The 17,279-nt window shown below is 40.0% G+C and overlaps 1 protein-coding gene across 2 annotated transcripts in view; it reads right to left on the bottom strand.

Annotated features, from left to right (window-relative positions):
* Positions 1-17,279, bottom strand: part of fam189a1 (family with sequence similarity 189 member A1) — an 85,428-nt gene that overhangs the window by 44,124 nt on the left and 24,025 nt on the right. For both annotated transcript variants that reach the window (XM_029455361.1, XM_029455353.1), the window contains exon 2: positions 1,484-1,540. In XM_029455361.1, coding sequence (XP_029311221.1) covers positions 1,484-1,540 — 57 coding nt within the window. The remainder of the gene's footprint in view (positions 1-1,483; positions 1,541-17,279) is intronic.

Genomic DNA, 17,279 nt, shown 5'->3' on the forward strand with positions numbered 1-17,279 from the left:
AGCAGAGCATTCCACGCAGCCTTAATGCAGTAAATTATTATTATTATTATTATTATTGCTATATATTTAAAGCAGCAATTTCTCAAAACTGGAGGAGGAAAGAAAAAATTATTAATTTATAATTGGTTTAATAGATTCTTTATTGATTCCACATGTTAATGTTAACTTGAAGAAAAGAACATATGGCCGATGTAGAGTAAATCCTTCCAACTGATTGGCTATTTTTGAGCATGCATGTGATTATTCATGTGCTCATTTGAGAGTTACTTAAAAAGGTCGCTCTTACACTTTGCTTTAAATACGAGTGAGGAGCTTAATAAAAGTGTCTTATTGCATACATTCAATGAAGAACATTTTTACTCATAAATTGGCTCTTAAGAGAATTATTCAGTGTAATTCTTAGATGTTATATATATATATATATATATATATTTATATATAGATATATATTTATATATATCTATATATATATATATAAATATATATATATATAGATATATATAAATATATATCTATATATATATATATAAATATATATATATATTTATATATATAAAAGCCTTGAATTTATTCAGCTTATAAGAACTACACTTCAAAATGTTAAAATAGGAATTTGGCTGTCATGGAAACAAAGAAAACCATACTAAACCAGCAAATAAATGTTGTCTGCTGGAAACATCAGAGAAGAAGAAGTAAGAAGAATTTAATGCCACATTGCATACAAATCAGTGGCAACTTTGTTCTGGTGGTTTGCACGCATGCAAAATAAAAATAAGAAAAAGTGGTGTAACATCCTATCAGATGTGCATGTCAAATGCAAAAGAGCTAAAGCTATCTTATTCTGAATTATTAATACAGTTCAATGATTTTTCATCTGTGCAAGCAGAGACAGGAAAAGTGAAAACTGCTCAGACTTCTAACTGAGTGCTGGAGTTCCCAGTCCAGCGGCTGTGAAAACGTACAACACTGGAGCTGTGATCCAGAGATTTTAACACAACATGAACATGACCCAAAGTTGAAACTGCACTCACTGAGAGTAACAGTTTCTACGGCTGCTAAACCACGAGTGTGACCAGCGACAAGATTCAGGCTGTTCAGCACTCTGTCAAACTGTGTCAATAAACTGGGACGACAGCTTGAGGTATAAATACAGGTTTTGAGATTCTGCATATATTACAAATCAATGATAGATTTGAACAGGTAAGTAATTGATGATTGCTTTGCATGTCGTTTGCTATAGCTAGCTAGAGCATCTCAGGCAATCAAATACAGCAGTTAGCGATTTCTTGTTGCGTGTGTGAGTGTGTGTGTGTGAGTGTGTCCGTGTGTGTGTGCTGATCTACATATGTTGATCCTAACAGGAAAGAAACAAAGCATCTGTTGCAGTATTATAAGTATGTGTCTCGTACAGCGTCACATTGGGAATTATTTGTTCAGAGTTGTTAGAGTAAGAGCTGAGTGTGGGCGTTCAGACGACACTCACCACAAGAGAGAGCGGCCTCTTCCATGACACCACTCCGATCAGTCCAGAGAGCAGCACCTGTGAGAGAAGAGCCAAAACAGATGATGTTAGAGGTGATTGATACTGACAAGTATGTGTAAACAAAGATGAATGTGTCAGCATTAAAGGGGAATTCCTATCAATTATGATAACATTGTCATCGCCAAGATAATTACTGAGATCTGGGTAATGAGCTTGATGTGCATGAAACATGAGCAGACGGATGATCGTACAGGTTTTACATCTTTTGTGATAATGATGAGGGATTTTGTTGCAGTATCATGGCACTTAGACATTGGCATTACATTTTTAACTTCAACTAAAGTAAAAGAGAGGCATTATCAGCACAATGTACTTTAATTTACCTAACATATGTTCAAGGTGGAGCTTTTAATTCCAATATGAAGCTGGATAGTTTAATGACTAACAATGCATCATATTAAAAATGTTATATTTCGTGAGTACATCTGAAGTTGCAACATAACTGTCCTCTCTATTGGACAACATGTCCCACCCCCTCCAGGACACTTTGTCCGCACTGTGCAGCTCCTTCAGTGAAATACCGTAGGTCCTTTCTCCCTGCAGCGGTCAGACTGTACCATCACCACGGCCCCTGGTAGACCACCACACCAAGAAAAGTCTATTCCAACACTGTGTGCCATTATCAATCAGTGCAATATTCACTTTTTTATAACTTCTGCAATTATGCAATATTCACTCTTACAACCTTTTTATCAACGACTCTGTACTTATACTATTGTTACTGTATTATATTCTATTTAATTGTGTACTCGCTACTTTACTTTCTTGTTCTTTTGCTGTAACAAGGTAAATTTCCCCGTCGTGGGACTAATAAAGGATTTCTGATTCTGATTCTGAAGGAAGTGCAGTGTTGACCACGTGACGTTTGTAAGAGCGAGAAAATCAGCCCGATCCGAACAGGCATGTTTTGAACGGGCACTGCACTACTAAACCAAAGTTGTCAAATGTTATTAACAGACGCAACAAACAAAAAAAACACACAGCAATTGACATTATATCTATTTAAAGATCTTTCAGTAACTTGTCCTTTGATACACAAAAACACACTGTCAAAATGGGATTCACTTGTTTTCTGCCAAACACACTCTGATTGGAAAGATCATCTTCTACATGATGGGTTGAGTAATACACAGATCAGGTGGGAGCTGTCGCTTTTGTTTGGCAATCCTGTGCCCATCTGCCATCAGATTTGTCACCAGTGTGTCAGAGTAGATGTGGATTTCTTTGTCAGCTGCTCATTATGTATTCACAGGCTTACTCTTCCGCATTTTCTTTTCCCTTTAGCTGGAAACAAATGAACAACACGATACGGTAGTTTGAGATGGTTAGGGAAAACTGAACACTTTGAGCTTACCTAGGACTGTAATGTGCGTAAGTGCGATGCCACATCTTTTCACAGTTGGTTAAGCTTTTAAAAGCTATTCTAAAAAGGGTTCCCAGCTTCGTACAAGCGTCATTCACTCCTCACACAACCTGATCCACCATACAGGAAACTGTGCACATACTTCTCATATTATCTTGAGCTACAATTTGGACAGTGAACGAAAATATGAGTTTAGGAATCAACTTCCTGATGATTTGTTGGTTACAGGAAGCTTTATTAATTTAGGAAGTCTCAATCAATATTTATATTACACAAGAGACTTGAAAACAATCTACATACGCGAGACATCACAACAAGACAATGAAGTCACAAAAAAACAATCATCTCACACACACACACACACACACACACACACACACACACACACACACACACACACACAGGTGTCTTGAGTAAATTAAGTGTCATGTTGTATTACTTTAAATTAGACTAAACAATAACTTATACAGCATGGGTTTATAACTGAAAACACACATCTCAGGAGTGTGACAGGTGTCTTGAGTAAATGAAGTGTCACTGTGGTGAATGGCATCGAGTTGCTGCTGATCGGGGCGTCAGATCACAAAACATGTTTTCTTCTAGATGGCATAGAGCAGGCCACATACAGAAAAATATACAAAGGGCTGGGCCACTCATACTTTTGAGGTATATTGCCTAAAAAACAAATCAGGGGGGGAATGAGGGGAAAAGGGGATGGATATATCAAGCTTGTTAAACAAATAAGTTATTGGGCTTGTTAACACATCAACTAATGTTAGTTAGAAAATGTTATCAACTTTAATTGACTGAATGTATTGAAAAATGGAGCTTATTAACATGAATACTTTGTTATATATGTTTTAACTCTCCTATAATGGGAACAGTGTTGCACTTGGACTGAAGGATGCTGCAGGTCAGGAGTAAGTTTGGTGTTTGAGATACGAAGGACATCACAGAGATGCTGTCGCTCATTTTGGTTCTCAATCTGCTTTTGTTCAGAGTTAACAGAAAATGTTTGCTCATATATTTGAGTGGGGAAGTGCACAACATTGAAGTTGTGTAGTTGTGTCTCAAAGAGACGGAGCTTCACACAGAATGCTTTCATGTGCGCAGTAAGCTCTTGTTCAGTGTTGAGATGACCAGTAAGATCAACTAAACAAGTCTGCCAACCATGGAGGGTCACTCAGCTCATGAAGAGGTCGGTCCTTCTCTTTAAAAAACATGTTCATTTCTGATCTCAGGGAATAAAACCGCTGCAGCACGGAGCCGCGACTCAGCCAGCGCACATCAGAACTGTAGAGTACGTCCCCGTATTCAGCATCGACATCACAGGAAAGCTTGAAATTCTCTGTGGTTAAGTCCTCGTGCTCGAATTATGTTGTGCCCTTTAGACTCGTAAGACTAAGCAGCTCTTCCGTAATGCAAAAGTTATCGTCAACTCCCCGCAAAAGAAATGAACAGCTGTGCGGTGTCTGTCGCATCTGTGCTCTCATCAGATGCAATCCAGTAAAAATCTAAAGCCCAAGCTTTATCTGACACTTGATGTTTTAAGTTAGCTGACAAGTCAAAACTGTGTTTCTGTGTTAGAACTAAGAAGTGCAAAGCATTCAAGCACAAGTTTCTATCTGGGCCATATTCCATTATACTTTTAGAATTAGCTGCGGGCCAATTAAAAATGGACCACGGGCCGCAGTTGGCCCGCGGGCCGTAGTTTGGACACCCCTGACATAGACAAACGTAAGTTTCGTTTTGGAGGACTTCTTGTTTTACTGCTATGCTGACTTCATCAGACTGTCTCTCAGGACTTATTGGTGCTCCAGGTTTTTCCATTAGCACTGATTTGCTTTTAGATGTTGTGCTCTATCTACCTGGAACCAGTTAGCCAGCAGCTTGATGCGTTGTCTGAAATGAAACCGGCATCTGGAGCCATCTTGTTGTGATGTTGGTGGTTCCCTTTTAATACTTAATACTCCCATCCTGTTATTGAGCTGTCTGTTTGATTTAAACTGTGTGTTTGTCTTTTGTAACACTGTAACAATAACAATAACTAAACACCAGATGTGTTTTAAACGAGATGCCTGATTAAATTAAATGTAGAATTGAAAAATCCACCTATTGATTTTCTCAGCACGGCTCACACTGGGTGTGGTGTTGCATTTTTACAGTGCCTGGTACTGTAGGTGTGAATTTGCGTATCATCGAAATGTGTGTGAACAAAGGGTACTCAAAGCCTCCAGCGCTCTCTTCCTTCATGGCCTCTCTCTGTGCCTTTCACTCCTCTTCACCCTCCATTAACCACCAACATGCTCTCTCCATTTCTCCCATCTGGCTCTCCTCCTTCCCTTCACATTTCTTAATATATACTCCTTCTCTTCCAGTTTTGCCATCTTTCCCTTTCCAATTTCTCCCTGTATCACACTCCATCTCTGTATTTCTTGCTCCTGCTCTGCGCCCACACAATAGCACTGTGTTTCTGCACTTACACACTCATTTTAACTGCTCCCTATCCAGCCTTCTCATTCTGCTTCTCTCTCCATCTTGCTCGACTCTCTAGTCAATCTTTCCCTCCTTCACTCACCTCGATACCCAAAGGATCTGGCAAATGTCAATATTTCATTCACATACGCACATACACGCACACATGCACGCACACGTACGCACATACGCGTTTAATAGAATTACAAACCAGAATGAAAGTATAAGGCTGGTGCTTTTAAAAACAACTTAAAAGAAATTCCACAAAAAAATCAAAACTCACAATAATGTATCAAACTAACAAGTACTGTCTGTGTAGCCTGATTATGTCTAATTAAAATACATTCATAAAATAACTTCAAATTTAATGGACACAAATTTGATGGATAAGTGCGTAAAATAAATTACTGCGCTCCTGGTTTTAGATTAGAGGGGTCGACGACATTCTGCTTTCGTGAACTCCTGTTTTATTCTTGTATTTTTCCACTCAATTTGTTCTATTTTTGATTTTCATAAGTTTACAGTCAAATCCACAGTCATGCTTGGATAGCACCAGAATAGAGCCTGGAACCCCCTGATGTCCAGCGGGTGCAATTATCTTGCTGTCCGGTTCTGTTGCAACTGCCAGAGACAATCTGCAGCCGCTCTAACTGGTGTGCCAATGTCTGCTGTCTCCTATTATTATCTTTACAAGCTGGGTCTATTTTTGCCAAAGAACTTCATTTTCTTTGTTCTTTTTCCTTTTGTCACCACTCCAAAGTCTGTGAAGCAGGAGAACGAGTGCTACAGTTTTCTGTTTGCTAAAACCCCTGTTTAGGAAATATAGATGCGATATGAAGACAGCATGCTCCAGTACACAGCTAATCAAAACATGCTACAAAGTAGAAATGTGGCTGCCTAAGTACAGGTATAAACTGCAGCAAGAGACAGAGGATGGAGTTACTCCTGTGTTGTTGAAGGTAACATTCACCCTCTCCGTGCACTGCGACAAGAGTCCAGAGATGTTATGTCACCATTACAAGCCTCTCCTCTCTGCTTGGTGCTGTTCCTGGCAGCAGAGAGCAAATGTATTGCATAGTGCACAATCCAGGCTGAATTGAGCTCCTATCATAATGCAGTTCCTGGCTACTTTTCCGTCTCAGCAGAGATTTCCATAATTATGCTGCCTGAGGTAGCTCAACCCATGTTATTCCTTTTAGGAATTAAAAAGATACATGGGCAGATATTCCCAGATGTCAGAAAGGGAATGGTGCATGGTGTCCCTAAATGATTTATGTGGTGTTTAACTATAAAGATCACAGGACTGAAGGCATGCTCAGATGTGAGTGCGGACACGTTCAGTTTATATACTGTAGTTCACTTACACAACACAGGACTTGGAAGTGTATAATGAGTGTAAAGAAGTAAAAAACAGAAACAGTTTGGGATCAAATGTCTTAAGTGAGGGTCTGTGTCAAGTCCAAAGGGATTCTTTCTTGTTTCTTATTCTTTTATTCTGTTTTTTTATATCCTGATCACCTTGATGTGGAAGTTTGGAGCAGATGATATGTGTGCTTTTGTGAGTAAGAGTAAAAAAACAGATTTAACATTGAAGCACACCTTTCCTTCTGCCATGTCATATTGTTGTAGAGACATCAAAGGTGCCATTAATCATACACCACACAATGAGGGTTGAATGATCTCCACTGCAGCAGAGAATGTAACCGACATGTCGGGAAACTCTTTCTCTCTTTTTGTTTCACCCTGACCTTTTTTCTTCTCATGCCATCCTCTCTGTCCCTCCACTCTGCAATGCATATCTGTTCCCCCATGCATATATGTCTGAAGGACTGTGTGTGGACCTGTGTGTCTGTTTGAGGGGAGAAATAATGTGAGAGCAGGAACCATGTGATAGCTTTGCTGGTTGTCAGCCACTGGAGGCTTTTCCCCTTGGCTGCTCCCAGAACAGGATTAACACAAAATACTTAGCAGTATTAGTCACTGAAACCTGGGCAGCACACACCACATACTGAAAAAATGCTGAAGCATCTTTCAATACGTTAGCACATTTCCTGGTATTCTATCGTAATTTATAAACTGTTCAATAAATAAGCAGTCAAAGCAAAGAAAAACAACAAATAACAGAAACAGGAGTAGCAGGGCATGAAAAGTCGGCACAAATAGGTTTTGTTTTTTTAGGTGTAGGCACTCCCTTGAGACTGGACTATAGAACAGCTTTTAGTCAGTCGATGTGAGACGCAGTACAGGTGCAGTACAGTATATGAAGTTAAAGAATCGGTACAGTGTAAAAAAGTTCAGAATTAAGGTAAAATGCTGTAAAGAATAGTTGCCAATCATGAAACATAGAAAAATGGAATAGCAATAAACAAAAAAGGAAATGTTTGGATATTTTATTAGGAAACTTTGAACTAACTTTGTAAATATTTCCTACTAGAAGGTTTTATGTTAACAGTCAAAGGTACAAGAAAAAAAAGGAACCCGTGAGAGATGTGTTCAGGAACAACAACCAGGATCTTCATTTCAGAGTTGGATAACATTTAAAGACATCTAATCTTTGATGGCAGTTAGTGAGCGGAGGAGGAGGTTCAGATCATTAAGCACATCAGCTTAAGTGACATACAGATGATGGGTAACAACTTAAAAATGACAGATGATTTGATAAAGTGTGCATAGAAAAATTAATTAATTTTTAAAGCCCCAACCCTTATGAACTAATATGAATATATGATGTTATCTGTGTGTATAACACACACACACACACACACACACACACACACACACACACACACACACACACACACACACACACACACACACACACACACACACACACACACACAAGTGTAAATGGAACGGAGAGATAAAAGCGAGGCTTTGGCTTTTCACAGGACCGGATCAGAGGAGTCACAGCCATGAAAGAATGCATTACTCTGACAGAGACAACTAACACCTACACACGTAACTACACGCTCAAACACAGAGATGACATGACATTTGAGGTGTACCACAAAGCATAGATTTCAAAATATAACAACTTAAAATTCCCTTTTTACAGATCACTGCTTTATTGCAAAGTCAGTGTGAAATGCTTTATGAAAAACAGGCACGTGAGCTCTGCTGGATCCCTGGATGAGAGAAACCCAATAAGATTAGGCTTTGTAGCTGCCACAGCAAATTCCAGCCACGCACACACAACCTGCATTTTACTATAGAAGAAAAAAACCAACATGGACATTTTGGAATTTCATTTGGAGGAATGATTTGTGTTAAGTGCACTATTAAAATGTGATAATAGGACTCAGGATTATTACATTTCTGTTTAAATTAAAGTTCTGGTTCGAGGCACTTCTCTCAACTATAAGAGAAGTCAGTTAACTGTGGTTGAGACTATTGTTAAGGCTGCTTCCTGGTCACCTTTCCATTTAATATTGAATATGTGCTTCAGGGTGGGAGGAGACCCCAGGGCAGATTCAGGACACAGTGGAGGGTTTACATCTCCCAGCTGGCCTGGTAAACTCTAAGGAAACCCGCGGGAGGAGCTTCAGGGGGAAAAGACGTCTGGGTTTCCCTGCTCTGCCCTGTTTAACCTGACTTTAATATAAATTAGAGAATAAATTACATAAGTTTCAGGTCTGTTGACCTATGTTTTCAATGACATTTGGTGGAAATGTATGTTCTTGACCATGAAAAAAAGTGATCAGTTTCTTCATAATAAATAGGCACTTCACATTTGGTCTGTAGAAATGATTTTCTTATTTCAAACCCTAGACTGTATATAAGAAGTGGACCATAGTCCCCTTGACGTCACCCATATGTTTTTGGACTACGGTTTTAAAGCCTTATGTTTAAAATGTTACAATTAACTTTCATTAAGTGAAAACCCACTGTGAAAGGGTTACAGTTGTAAGACAAAAAAACACGGTGAGTACCCAGGCCGGTAGCAACCTGTCAATCACAAGGAAGCCACACCCTCAAGCATACGCTGCTTTATTGTGTATTTTACTCTAAATGGGACCATAATTTAAAAATGAACATCATGCAGTATTGAACTAGCGATTGAGAACATAAACCGTCAGGAACATGTTTGACTGAGGTAATAACAACTTCTTTAATGCACTCAGACTCAACAGTCAAACAAAAGTGTGTCAAAGAGACATAGGTTCAACTCTGACGGCACAGTTTGTGTTGTATTGATTTCATATTGTACTATGAAGTGTTTCCCCTTTTGATACAGTGGAATCACATACAACCCTGCAAAAGTGCAGCCTTAAAACAACACACAAAAGTAGAGCTAGTAGAAAACTAGAATTACGGCCTTGCGGTTATATGCCTCCGCCATCCAGTCTAGTTTCAGTTTACATCCATGTCTGTCCAAAAGGTCATCACTTCATAATTTTATCCTATTTGTGACATATGTGTGAAACTTTCAGAATTATCATACTGTATGTATTCTTGAGTTGTGACCAAAAGGGTTTTGTGAGTTCACAGTGAACTTTGACCTTTGCGTCATATATTGCGTCCACGTGAACAGAAAACATAACGCCTCAGTTGACGTCGGCGTGGAGGCAATAAAAACATTTATTGCGGAGCTCCTGCATTGCATTGAATTACATCATAAAGAGGTTTTTATTTCCACATTTTTGGTGTATCTGCAGACAAAGTCAGGTGGAATTATTTATTTTACTTCGTGTCTGTGTCAAATAAACTTTATTTATAAAGCCTAACAAATAACTAGTTTTCCTCAAGGGGCTTTACAATTTGTACATCATACAAAACCCTCTATCCTTACATCCTCGATTCAGATTCAGGTTTCAGAGGGAAAACTCCCTTTAAAACCCTTAAAACGGTGAGAAATAATGGAAGAAAGAGCAACAGAGAAGGGATTCCTGTTTCAGACATACATAATAGATCAAAAAAGCAAAATTACAATGTGGAAACATTTGTTGACAATATAATTTAAATTCTATTATTGTTTCTGTGCTGTACTTTCTTTTTTTGAATAATTTACAGATGTCTCATTACTATGTGTTGTTTCTTCTGAAAAATCTATTTCCAAGTGAGAGAACAAACAACCTCTTCCTCCTAATATCCAAAGTGAAGACTTCCATAACAACCAGACGACAACCAGATATGTGTGCCTCCATATAGCTGATTAGAAAAGAAGACATGCGAGCTCTGAAACTGCAGTGGATTCTACCTAAATCACAAGTCTTGACCTATTCCTATTCATTTATGCACGGCGCCAATCAAAGAAGCCATTACTGAGAGTGAGGGTTTAGAAAGCAGGCCGTTTCTCAAACATCATCATTGCCAAGATGGATGGAGCCAGTGTGGTTGCCCTGGTAACCACGAACTGGCCATTTGCCAGGATCCATAATGATTTCCCATCAGCTGCTGCACTGAGAGGGGCAGGGACCCTCGCTGGCTCACACAGGCTGCATGGACAGCACATGAATCCCCCACGTCTCTCTCACACACACACACACACACACACACACACACACACACACACACACACACACACACACACACACACACACACGCTCGCACACACACACATGTGTGTTTTTCAGGCATGTGTTAAGTCGGCAGAATAAGGCTGAGCAGAATTTGTCCTGGGAAACAATACAATCCTGGCCTCCTATGAAATGAAGAGCTGCCGATTAAATGGACGTCGAGTTTGCTACATGTGAGTGGGCAGTATTGCTCTTATAATTTACCTTCTGCTCATACAACTGTTTTCATATTTTTTTCCAAAAATGAAGCATCACATTAATATTTGTCTGATAATCACCTTCAAACATCAATCAGGTTCATTAAGGGGATTTTAAGAAAGTCAGCTCACCACTTTGAGATGGACTGCCAGGAAATGTTGTGCACACGTTTATGTTTCCCAGACAATGAATCCTAAAGACTTTTCATCTAGTGCCATTGTCAGGTCAAAATTTAAATGTATCCAACACCCAGCCGTGTCCTGTTCTAATCTGTTACCATACATATTACGACACATGATGAGGCCATCTCTTGCCTTGTGAATGTTGTGCATCTCATTTCTCTCTGATGTGTCCTTTGGGTTCTACTCTCTAGTGTTTGGGGATTTCCTGCACTGCTGTTTAGATTAGTTTAGATTAGCACTTAATAAAGTGTATAAGTATGTATACCATAAATGCTCATAGACACTTGGAAAAAACAGCCATTTGTATTTTTAGAATGAATGATATGAACAATAATACCAATCAAGGTTTGCTTTTAAGCAAAAAGGGGCTGTTTTGTGAAGCGGCATTGAAGTCCTCAAATTTTAAATCTGATGAAATTCTGAAATCAATGCAACAGACGCACAAGGAAAAAGAAAGAAGATATATATGTGGCAAAAATAAAAAATCACCTTGTGTTTCACCTTGAAGAACATTTTGTGTGTGTGCGTGTGCGTGCATGCGTGTGCGTGCGCGTGTGTCCAAATGAAAGACAAATGAAGGTGAGCTGTAGCATCAGGGGAGCTGAATTCCTAACGCTTGTGTGACAATTTCCGCTTCAAGAAACCTTAAAGTAACATTTGCTGGCCATGAATTTGCAGCACAGAAAGTGTCTATACATATGTATTTATATACTGTACATGTATACGCCCGTGTCACCCAGTGAGTGTGAGTCTCAGAGAGCATGTGAACCACACTGTGGGGATCGGGAGACGTTTGAAGCTGCTGCACAGAGTCTCTGCACTGCAGCGCGTCTAACTGGAGCTCGTGCTGACAAAGCTAACAGACGTGTACACTTGGCCTCCTCGTGTTCCCGCTGTTTCAACAACGGCAGCAGTTTTCTTCCCCAACATCCGTTTCCTACAGTATTCCCTTTTCTCTCCACCCACCTGCTCCTCCTTCCTAATCCCCTCCCCCCATCTTGTATATCATCGCTTTGCTTTGGATCTCAGCAGCACCTCGCCGCCGTTGCCATGGAAACAGTGGAACAACAGCAGGTTGGCTGCCGCGGCTGCTGCTGCCGCCTGGGGGCGTGGCATCTCAGCCCCCCTTTGCTCCTCTCCTCTCACTCATGGAGGTCTGTAGTACCTCTGCTGAATCCATGAATCAAGACAGAAACCTGTCTGAATGTGAATCACAACTAAACAATAACACGCCAGAGGGGAGAAAATATATGGTAGTTATCAGTGATGTGCTGCCGCCTTTGCAACAAGACAGTTGGTCAACAGGACATGAACTGGATTATGATAATGCTCCTATACAACATTTACAAGGTTCCATTAAATAAAGATAATAAATGTGAAGCCTTGTATATGCTACCCAAAGTGTGTTGCGTATAATTTCTTTGCATTAATTATATAAAAAGCAGGGAGCTCACAGGAAATAAGGAAAGAAAGAGGAAATGCAACAAAAGGTCCCCAGCGTGACTCGAAGCAGGGACATGGTGATAACATTTCTAAAAGCTCTAGAATCACAGGACTTCCCGTAATGGAAACTAGAAGACAAACCAATGTATTAACAATACAGTGAGAGCAAAATCTGAAGTTCTCAAGGAAGATACTCCAGCGTTGGCCAAGGATTAGCATGCCCCGCTCTGCCCCTAATATATACACTTTCACATCTTCCAGGTACACCAGAAGTGCAAAGGGCTGTATGTGAACAATGCCACTTGCGTTGCAGAGGCTGCTTGGCGACTCTCTGTCTTCTCTTCCTGATTGAGATCTCCATCAGCAGCTCTGTATCTTGCACACAGCCCCGTCACACATGCATGAGCACAAACACACAGTTACACATGGACTGCCTCTTCTCATTTCAAGAGAGCTTCTTGATGCTGCAACAAATGAATATAGAGTATGGTGGGGGAAAAAAAGAAAATAACATACATTTCTTCCTTTCAATTATCCGGATATGTTTGCGCTGTGAAACACCTACTGGCTGCATCACTGGCATGACAGAATCTGTGTTACGGTCGGGTGTTAAATCCTCATGGCAGATAAAATCAACCAGAAGAAGACACAGCAAATTTACACAGAGAGAGACTTTACTGCAAACACATTTGAATGATGGACACATGACAATATCTCTATTTCCCCTCCTGGAGGTATGATGCGCTGCTCGGCTGCAGAAAGAGGTTTGTAATTTATACTTCACTTCATGAAACAGTGACAAGTTTTGACTCTTGTTATAATTCACTGATATTGTAGCCACTAAAATACATCTCAGGGGTCACATAAAGCTTTGTGAGTGTTCCCTGCATGGATATTAGGCTGCTATATTATGCAGCAACTTGCTTTTTTTTATGTTGTTGTTTTCTTTAAGTCAAGTTGTTTTGACAGTTGCTGTTGGAAATGACCACCCGACACACTGGAGTCACACAGGCTTGTGTGTGTGTGTGTGTGTGTGCGTGCGTGCGTGCGTGAGTGTGTGTGTGTGTGTCGGAAGGGACTGATTCTCCTTTTATATTGTGTTTATCTTTTTCAATTTCTCTCAATGCTTTTAATGTTTTGTGTATAGCGAGTTGCCTTGACAGGTGCTATATCAATAAAGTTGCCTTGTATTAAACTTCTGCTCAAAGTTCTGAATGGGCACTTTTTTTAAATTCAAGAGTAAAGGGCTGCAGCTCGTAGCAGTGTGCAGCAGTAAGCCAGCCATGCATCCATCCTGGATACAGCTGCAGTGACACCAACAGCTGAATCAGGCTTTCAGTCCTGTGCTGACAGGATAATCTCGCCCTGCAGCCAACCAGATTTGAAAGGAGAGAGTGGCAGACACACACACACACACACGTACACACACACACAGACAGAGACAGAGAGAGAGAGAGAGAGAGAGAGAGAGAGAGAGAGAGAGAGAGAGAGAGAGAGAGAGAGAGAGAGAGAGAGAGAGAGAGAGTTTGGTGGGTGTGTACATTGTGTCTCATCTGCATAAGCCTGGCTCACACTCTGACCAAAATACCCCCCAATCTTTTTTGTGCTCCTGTTTTATTATTTTCTCAGTTACGTTATGTGCAAGTATTTTCCATGATTCTCCTTCATCGTGTCTTTGTCACAGGGATAAAAAACCTAGCTAAACAAGGTGGAAAATGTAACAGAAAAACAGCCAGAAAAAGGGTAAAGGAAAGAACAAGCAAGTGGACTCCACTATTAGTTGAAGTCCCCTCACACACTTTGCTATATCAGGAGAAAGAGGAGGGAGACAAGAGTGAACCCCTCACCCATATTCTTTGGAAATGTCAACAACGTTTTTGTTCACTTTTGTCCAAACACACTCCTCATGTAACATTGCTCTGCTAGTGTAAAAGTGCAGTTAGATTTGGCAATATTACAAGATAAAACTGCTAAATGAACACAGGGTGACAAGATTAGACCTAACCCTAACCCTTGGAAAACATGCTTTTTATTTCACTGTGTCCAGGGGATTTAAAAATAGGATATTAACGTGGTCGGAGAGTTCAACGGATGTAACAATTTTCACCCAAACAATCTCTGAATAAAAAAAAAAGAACAGGTCGATTTGAAACTGGATTTGCCCTCACCCACAATGTCTTATCTTTCTGCTGCAGGATGACACTCTCCACTGCAGTGTGTCACGTATATATTTCCAGATTTAAAAAACATAAATTAAACAGAAAATGCTCAGCCCTAACGGTGTGCTATAGTATCTGAAGGATTATTCCCATCTGCTGCAATTTCTGTCTCATCAGACATTTGAAAGCTTGATGTCTCCGCAGGCACAAAACTCTGCAAGTCATTAGAACGAACTAAGACAAACACCAAACTGTCGTTCACAGGGAGGCAGCTGAGTGACACTTTCAAGTCAAGAAGCAATTAATGCTAAGAAAGGCCTCTGTGAATGATTACGGCCACAAGCTTCATTTAGTGCCTTCTAATGATGATGACAGATCTCCCTGAAACACGGAGATGAGTTCTCCATGACTCAAGTTCAATGAACCAGATTGAGTGTCTTCCAAATGTATTTATTTTTCAAATCATGGCTGGTGACTACTGCTGGGGTTCAGATGCTTCTATTTCTGGGCACAATATTACCACTTTACGGGGTAAATACATTTAAATAGCGATGACTGCTCTGAACTGAGGCAGCTGGCTTCCATTGGTTTGTATAACCACGATTAAAGCTACAGGATTCACTGCGACTGCGACTGTGCTTTAATCAGTTCATCGGGCCTTTATGAGCGCACATGTGTGCCGTGTTGGTTACACTACTTTACAGGAAAATGAGCTAGAAACTCAAAGTAAGAACACAATCATATGTGTCATATGCTGTTGCTATATCTGGGCCTGCTGCACTTTTATTTTTCTTCTCTATAAAACAGCGATTTCATGGTTGTTTAAATATTTCCCCTGAAGTCTTGTCTCCCCATGCAAGACTGCCGCTGGGTAATGTTCTCACTTACACATCACCCAGGCGCTGTGGCCTGGGGTGAGAGCCGCTCATACGATATAACCTTACACGAGATTTGAAGAGAGTGAAAGAGACAGCAGCAGCCCTCACCTACAAGGACTTTACTGTACAACCTCCTCTCCTCTCCTGGAATAGAGCGAGTGATTTAAAGCTCTACCAGATTTTGGTTATCAAACAGTCACTCCCTGTAGATGGATATAAAACACTTTATAGTTTCCTCCTTTGTGAATGAGTTACAGCATGAACACATCCTCTCAAACTAGTCTGCTGTTTGGATCATAAATATCTATGAACCTCTATGTCTCACTCATGCCCTCTTAAAGATGTGTATTTAACCATTTTGGAATCACTTATTTTCTCAGTGAGTAGAAGTCAAGCTTTATGCCCAACAATGCATTTGTTGGCACTATATACTTCAGTCTGCTGCATACATAAACGTGCCTTGTATTACAAGGAACCCCCAAAACACAGTTAATTATCTTTTTGATTATCTTCAAAGAAAGTTGTGCACTGGCACAGCCACAGTAGCCTTCACATGTTTGAATTTGATGGCAAGTTAAGAAGCAGCAACATAACACACAAATCCTGAAGTGGTGCAATAGCTCATGCAACTCATTTACTGCCGTTTTTATGACTTCAGATGTTCTGAAAAAAGCAGATTATATTTAAAGAGAAAATGCCACGTCAACCATATTAGTGAAAACATTCAGAAATTGTCAGTAAGACCTACAGCACATTTGAAAAGGTAGAGTTTAAAAGCAACAAAATCCATATTATGTTTCACATATGGTAGACATAGAATAACAACTATCATCATGGAGACGTATTTGTCTAAGTCAGATAAGTCAGTGAGAAGAGACAGAGAGAACCACCCTGAACTCTCAACATGATTTGACTCTGTTATTGTAAAGTTATGGAGGATGTGGGGGGATGTTGAGTTTGGTTTCTGGTTTGTCCTCAAATGGGAAATTCCAAACTATAAATTGTGATGATCTTTAGGCTTCAGATCTTAAAGTGGATTCATTGTCATCTAATTGAACCTAATTTAGTTGCTCAATGTAAAATAATCATGCATTCATTCTGAGCTAACCCTGCTCACTTTCATTGAAGAATCCAACAAATCTGTTATTTTTGACAACACAAAATAGAAGCAGATCTAAATGTTACCAGAGTTGAAACAACCAGCTCTGACTGAAGGGGATGTGAGATGTTTCCCTCGCTCACAACCAGAATCATTGTATGACAACGCCCAAGAAAAGTATGCATGACGCTAATGAACACATTCAACTTTATGTGACCACAGCACATTCATCATGTCATCAAGAAAACATTAACAAATGAGCAATGCTGAATCCCGACTCTCTGAAGATTACCAGTGTGACCGAGCACAATTATCACACAGGAACACTAATTACACTTTATATGGGATTATGCAGCGTTACACACACACCTCTACACACGAAGAAAGATTAGAAGTAAAACAAAGAGCAGCTGAAACCAGATG

This window comes from Cottoperca gobio, chromosome 3 (assembly GCF_900634415.1).
Source record: "Cottoperca gobio chromosome 3, fCotGob3.1, whole genome shotgun sequence".
Lineage (NCBI taxonomy): Eukaryota > Metazoa > Chordata > Actinopteri > Perciformes > Bovichtidae > Cottoperca > Cottoperca gobio.